This window comes from Merops nubicus, unplaced genomic scaffold (genome assembly GCF_000691845.1).
Source record: "Merops nubicus isolate BGI_N331 unplaced genomic scaffold, ASM69184v1 scaffold31764, whole genome shotgun sequence".
In the NCBI taxonomy this organism is placed as follows: domain Eukaryota; kingdom Metazoa; phylum Chordata; class Aves; order Coraciiformes; family Meropidae; genus Merops; species Merops nubicus.
Window position 1 is genome coordinate 1 of NW_008605453.1, and position 6,885 is coordinate 6,885.

At 47.6% G+C, this 6,885-nt stretch overlaps 1 protein-coding gene across 1 annotated transcript in view; it reads left to right on the plus strand.

The window, feature by feature from the left end:
- The first annotated feature begins 3,863 nt into the window (after positions 1-3,863).
- Positions 3,864-6,885, plus strand: part of LOC103772025 (L-threonine 3-dehydrogenase, mitochondrial-like) — a 4,998-nt gene continuing 1,976 nt past the window's right edge. The window contains exons 1-5 of the mRNA XM_008939344.1: positions 3,864-4,047; positions 4,366-4,408; positions 5,312-5,382; positions 6,076-6,225; positions 6,315-6,487. Coding sequence (XP_008937592.1) covers positions 3,864-4,047; positions 4,366-4,408; positions 5,312-5,382; positions 6,076-6,225; positions 6,315-6,487 — 621 coding nt within the window. The remainder of the gene's footprint in view (positions 4,048-4,365; positions 4,409-5,311; positions 5,383-6,075; positions 6,226-6,314; positions 6,488-6,885) is intronic.

Genomic DNA, 6,885 nt, shown 5'->3' on the forward strand with positions numbered 1-6,885 from the left:
GTTGCTGGTTGAGCTGAGGATAGCCCCTAGCTGGAGCAGCTTGAGCGCTCCCAAACGCGGGGGTCCGGTGGGCTTCCCAGTGGGCAGCACATGGCAGCAGGCAGTGAGGTGGGACGGGCAAGGTGGCGTCTGCTTCATCCTCTGGATGCCCGAGGCGGGCAGTGTCTTTCTGCTCCAGCTCTTGGTACAGTTGGAAAAAGCAGAGGAGCTTTCTGGCCCTTCTTTAGGTCTGAAGCAGAAGCTGTGTGGTTTTGGAGACGAGCGTGAGTTGGGAATGAGAGCTTGGAGAGCTGGCTGTGGTTGATATGCCCGACGATCTTGGCTGTTTCGAAAGTACTAGAGGTTGGGAATCTGCAAGATCCTGTTCCCTAGAGAGTGTCTTGACTTTCTTGGAAAGGAGCAAGCTCTGGACTTCTTTGGCTGGCTCCCGTGGCGTCTCAGCAGCCGCGCAGCCCCCAGAAATGCTGTGGGAGATCTGGGGTTTGGTTCTGACCTGCCTCTCCTGCCTCTTTCCCGTTTTCTTCGAAGCTCACTCTTGTGGGATTTTCCAGCCCAACCCCCTGGGTTTCTTATCTTTCTTATCACTGTAACGTTCTATTAATAACTAATACAGAAGAACGGTCTGGCTTCTATAAACATATTTTTGTCTTTTATGTGAGCAACAGGTGCTTGCTGCTTACATAACACTCTGGAAACCTTGCAGAGGAACAGCAGCTGGCACTGCCTTTGCTAAATGCCATTTTACAAACCTGTTTCTTTTTCCCCCCTCTCTCTTTTCCCTCTCTCCGTGCTTTAATCTTCTTACAAAACTCAGAAATTTCCTGCTGGCCAAGGCAGATTATTGCTTTACATTAGAACGTGGGTTTGCTTCATACTAATCCCTCACGCTGCCACCAATTAGTTGAAAAACCTGCCCTTGGAGATGACCCGAGGTTGGAGGATTGTTGGTGGTGAAAGGAGCTGGTTCCAATCCTACAATCCTGGAATGGTTTGGGTTGGAAGGGACCTGGAAGATCATCGAGTTCCAACCCTCCTGTACCCAGGCAGGGACACGCGTGAGTCCTCTGCCTATCACACGGTCACAGACGTTTCAAAACCAATGGGAACGAGGTGATATCCCTGCCTGCTGCTGCTCTCACACACACGCCTCTTTTTTTTTTTCCTCCCCCCTCCTTTTTTTTTCTGGAAGGTGTGGGACAACTCCTACTTTCTGTCGGGTTTTGATTGGCTTTCCAAAGAGGCAGTGTCCTATAAATTGTCATCTCCCCTGTGCCTCTGCCCTATCGCCCGCCGAGGGACAGGTGAGTACAGAAGGGGAGAAATTCCACCCTGTGTTTCTTAATCCTGGGACCCGGCCTCGGGTGTGAATTGATCTTAGTGGGGTGGGAGAAAAAACTCTCATGTGTCAGGACAAAACTGGCTCGTTTTACTTGATCTGGAAGCTAAAAGAGCTCGTTTGTAATATCAGTTTGGGTGGATGGGGAGAAATAGTGATTGAGAAACTTGTCAGAAGGTAAAATAAGGGTGGAGGGGGTTGAAAATTTATATCTATCGTTTTTTTTCCTTTCCCTAATGGTATAGAACTCTTTTGGGATATTAAAAAGAAGCATATCTAAGAATTTAAGGTGTTTTTTCATCAGTTAAGTGAATGCTTTCTGTCTTCAGAGCTGTTAAAATCTTGCAGTTGTTTCAAATGGAAAACTCTGACCTAGCAGAATGAGCTTTTCTACCCGGGTTGCTTTTGGGAGTTCATCACTCTGGTGGGGCTGCCTTGATCTCAGGGTTGGTTTGGGGCAGTGTTTTTAAGGCGTGCTGTTAATTTCTTCATATATCTGTGTATTTGTTGGCGATTTTGGGATTGAATAGCTAGTTACACCATCCCCCCTGTCCTTCACAGCTGAAATAGAAATAAATGTGTGTCCAAGGTGGGATTTTGGCACACAGCTGGGCTTGGGGCTTTCACAGCCTGCTATAAAACGTGGCTCTTGTTCTTTCAGGCAGCCTGGACTTGCCAGGAAATTCTCTGTGTGGTTTCTCTCCGGGTGTGTTTGGAGAAACCAGTCCAGTAGGTGGGGAAATTATTTGATCCTGGCGTGGCTTTTTTAGGAGCAATTACCTTTAGTCTGTGCTTTGTTTATGGGGCTCAAAATGCCTTCCCAGGTGCTTTAAGGGGAAGCTTTGGAGTCTCTCTTAGTGCTGTTAGTTGTTTATTATCCTGTTCTGAAACAAAGAGGAGTTATTAGGGCTTTTTAAAGAGCCAACAAGACTTTTTAACACTCTTGGTTGGTTTCCTAGGGAGAAACACGTTTTAGGAGATGAAGTTGTCTGGATGTGTCCACCTGACACCACCTTCCCCTGAACACTTAACTATTTGTGCACCTATGGGCTGATTTCCAGTAAGCTTGACAGGGACCAGGTCTCAAAATTAGCAAGAACACCTCTGGCTTGTGAAGCTGGGCCTGCAGGGGAGAGAAATCTCATTAGTGCCTTAGCTGAGTGTCCCAGGATGGTTGTGGTTGGAGGGGACTTCTGGAGGTCCTGTCCTCCTGCTCAGTTTGGCCACCCAGAGCCTTTTACCCAGGACCATGTCCAGGGGGCTTTTCAATGTCTCCTATCTCCATGGATGGAGACTCCACCACCTCTCTGTGCCAGTGCTTGGTGGCCTTCACAATGAAAAAGTGTTTCCTGATGTTCAGATGTGTCTCAACGTGGGTGTATAGGGTGGGAAGAGACCTGTGCAGAGCCTAGAGAAGATGGAGTGGTGCCTTCTGTAGCTGTGACAGGAGATAAAGATGGAACAGCTCCAACCTGAGTCAGGGAGGTGGATCCCTCTGAGGAGTGTGTGGCTCAGGATACTCATTTAAGGGGGGCAAGATGCTTCTCAGGATGGCTTTGATCAGTTTTAAAAGGCCAATGTGTTTTTTAATAGTGCACTTTGTCAGGGGGGGTGTCTTCTTAAGCCTCCCCTAGGTAGTTTAGCAAGTATTGAAGCAGCAGGACTCCCTGAATTACCAGAAAATTCTCAGCCTTACGCTGGTGAAAGGAACACCCACGTGAATGACTTGTTTGCTCTTCTCCCAGAGCTGATAGTGCTGGAATTCATCCACAGCCACCAGCTGTTGCAGTTTCTTGCTGTGGTTTTCCTCCTCCCAACGTTCCTGTGCCACTAGAAGACATGTGAGAAAGGGATTGACAGGGGGATCTCCAGCCAGCTGGTTTGAAAGATGTTTTTATCTGGGAATTCCCTTATTCTGGCACGCTGGGAGAGAGACTTAAAAGTTGTTTGAAGGGAGAGGAGGAAGAATTGAAGAAATTTCAGTCAGGGCATTTTTGTGAGTCCTGGGTTAATATTCCTCCTTTGTTTGTGTTTCCCTGGTGCTCCTCCAACCTGGGTATTAATTCTGAGCAGAGCAGGGCCCTCGGCAGGGATTTCCTGCTGCCTCCCTGGGCTCAGCTGAGTCTTGCTGATGCAATCCTGGGGAGTTTTGCTTGTTCAGGGCAGCCTCTGAGACCTTCCCTCCAAAGTACCTCCTGTGAGGCAGCTGAACTTGTTGAATCCTGTCTTTGTTGTCTTCTGTGCTGCAAATCGTGGCTATTTAACTGCTTAAACTCAACACTGTCTCCTCACTGCTCACCAGACGAGACTCTGTGGGTATTTTCTTGAGGGAATACGTTTCTCCTGTTCCTTGAGAGGCAGTTTCTAACAGATGCAGCCCTCCGCTGGCACCTCAGCCAGGGCTTGGATCGCATCCATCTCCTCTGACACCCCTCAGCGTTTTCTAAGGGGGTGTTTCCCACGTTTTGAGGCGGGTCGAGTCACTCGTGCCTTATCTTTTCCCCCGCAGCCCGCTGGGAGGAGGAAGATGCCGCTGGTGAGGAGCGTGAGCAGGGCTGTCAGCCAGGCGCTGCAGAGCTCGGGCTGTGGCTGCGGGGTCTCCATCCTGCCCGTCCGGTGCATTGGAGTCTCCCCCCGGCAGGTGGCCTCCGATGCCAGCTTTCACTCCGTCTCCTTTGCCGACACCGATCATCCCCGGGTGCTAATTACAGGTCAGCGTTCCTCTCCTCACCCTCCCCCCACCCTGTTCCAGCTTCTCAGCTGAATCCCCTCCTCCCTCCCTGCTGGGCAGAATGCTGGGAGCAAAAAGGCTCCAAAGGTCCTGGAATTGTGATGTCCCAGGGGGACTTCCCTGCTCTTTTGAGTCCAGAAATCTACTAAGACCAGTTAATTGGGTTTTCTTTGGGGAAAAATGGAAAAGCTGAGGAAAACAGCACTCCCTGCTGATGGGACATGTTTAACAGTGGAGCTCTGGATTCTGCTCTCACTTTTTTTTCTCTGATTTTTGTCTCTTATGTGTTGCCTTTTAGGTGGTCTTGGCCAGCTTGGAGTGGGACTTGCTAAGCTTCTGAGGTATGTCATGACTCTGACTTGCTAGTAGTGAGGAATTCAAGCTTTAGCCCCTACTTGTAGGAGCATTAATTCTCTGAGAAGTTGCTTCTAAAAGAATCCTGGATTCTTTTTTCCCTCTGAGGCAAATAACTTCATATATCTGTAAATAACTTCAGATTTTTACCACCTTTTCATGGGTTTTGCTGCTTGGTTTGGGTTCCCTGACATGTTTCCTGTGTGTATATTGGTCACAGTTCCCAAAATAACAGCATTTTGTCAAAGAGACTAGCCACTGAGTTTGCTTCCAGTTCAATGGGAGTGTTCAGAATCTGAACCCTCAGTGTTCCTCTTCTCTGGGAGGCTGGATCTGAGCACTCAATAGAGAGATGGAAGCTGTGATTTTATGCAGCTACTAGGAAAATTAGGATACAAGATTGTGAAGTTTTTAAGATTTCTTGAAAGTTGAACTGATGGCAAAGGAAAAGAAATTTAAAATCTATTTCTCCTGGCTCTTTCTGTTCCCCCACCTCACACATGCAGGGGATTTAGTTTTGGTGTTGGATCCTTTGTGGAGATACAGAAGTAGCTGCAGTGAGAGTGAGCCCAGTGGGCTTTTGTTGCCCACAAGGGAGTAGAAGATCTCTGGGTGAAATTTTCAGACAGAGAAGGGTAGGAAGGTCTTTCTTAACATTTTTTTAAATCTTTAAAAGCCTTCTCTATCCTTACACAGTCTTTCCTTGCTACTAGAATTACTGATTTTCTAAGCTGCCATATAGACACTGAAAGGATCAATCAGGTTTCTATTAACACAAGAACTGGTTGCATTGTGGAAATTACTATTCTGAGCAACAAAAGAGCAGCACAGGCACTTGGGAACTCTCTCTGACTGTGCACTGACTGTACCACGTGGGTGTTTTGACACAGGAAACGTTTTGGGAAGAACAATGTGATCCTGTCTGACATCAGGAAACCTGCAGACAACGTTTTTTATAGCGGTAAGTGCCTGGGGGAGCCTGTGCAAAAAAGCACCTTGGCTTTACCTTGGATGTTGATGGGCTAATTAGCAAATGATCAGTGGATTAAACTGATGCAGTTGCTGTTTGAAACTTTTGGGTAATGCCCTCCTGCCTTGGCATCCTGCCAAGGCATCGATTTCTTCACTTTATTATTCCCTTTTCCTAAATGTTTTTCTGGGCATTTTTGTTGTCTGGAGTCAAGTTGAGCTTGGCTGTTGGGCTCTTGCTGTAAAAAGAGAGGCATTTATTCCTTTGGAACTTAAATCCATGCTTTGTTTTTCTGTGCTCTGGCAATTTTTATGAGAAGATGGATGTGGAGGAGGGTTTCTGGAGTCTGATTTTCTTCAGAAACTCAGGAGTTTTTCTTCATCATTGCTGTGTAATGACGTGTTTAGGCAGTGGAGCAGTGTACACAAGATGTCCCCTGTTTTCATGCTCTTGAGTGGACAGAACAGGAGCTCTTGCATCATTCTGGTGCTGAGGTGAAGGTGGCAGTGTCCCCTCATTCCTCCTGCTTTACTAATTTACTGCCCACTGCTGTAGCTGTGCGTTCTGCTGCCCACTCAGATCCTGAACAGAGACAAGAAGCAGCAATCTTGAGTTTCACACAGAGCTTTTCTTCACCCCAGTCCTTCTTGGCATTGAATTTCCTGCTGGTTCCCTTTCTCCCAGGTCCTTTTATCTACGCAGACATCCTGGACTACAAGAACCTACGTGAGATAGTGGTGAACAATCGGATCACTTGGCTCTTCCACTACAGTGCCCTGCTCAGTGCTGTGGGAGAAGCCAACGTCCCCTTGGCCAGAGCTGTGAATATCACTGGTATGTGACAGGGCCTTCGTGCTCACGACCCCTACCAAGGCTTGAGGCAGTGCAGTGTGTGTTCTGATAAACCCCGTGGCTTCTTCCAGGTCTGCACAACGTTCTGGATATTGCAGCTGAGCACAGTTTGAGACTCTTTGTCCCAAGCACTATTGGAGCCTTTGGACCCACCTCGCCTCGAGATCCAACTCCTGATCTGTGCATTCAGAGACCAAGGACAATCTATGGAGTCTCCAAGGTCCATGCTGAGCTCATGGGAGAAGTGAGAATTTTTAAATTTCATTTATTTCATGAAAGTTCTGGGAGAACTTCATTGCTGTTGCACAGTTCCTCACTGCAATGTTTTTTTTTCCCCATTCTTGCCTTCTTTCAGGCTTTAGTATTCAATAGTAGCTTGAGGCAGCTCTTACAGACAAATATCTCTTGAGTGTTGTTGGAAAAAGTACAAAGAATTGGAAGCAGGCAAATATCTAACTTGCAATATCATTCCTGTCCCTGGTTCTTGCAGACAAGCTCCCAAAGGATTCTAAAGTTAAAGCCCTGGGAATCTTTACATGTGTCATAGAATCATAGGCTGGGTTGGGTTGGGAGGGACCTGTCAAGGTCACCCAGTGCAACCCCCTGCAGGGAGCAGGGACATCTGCAGCTAGAGCAGGGTGC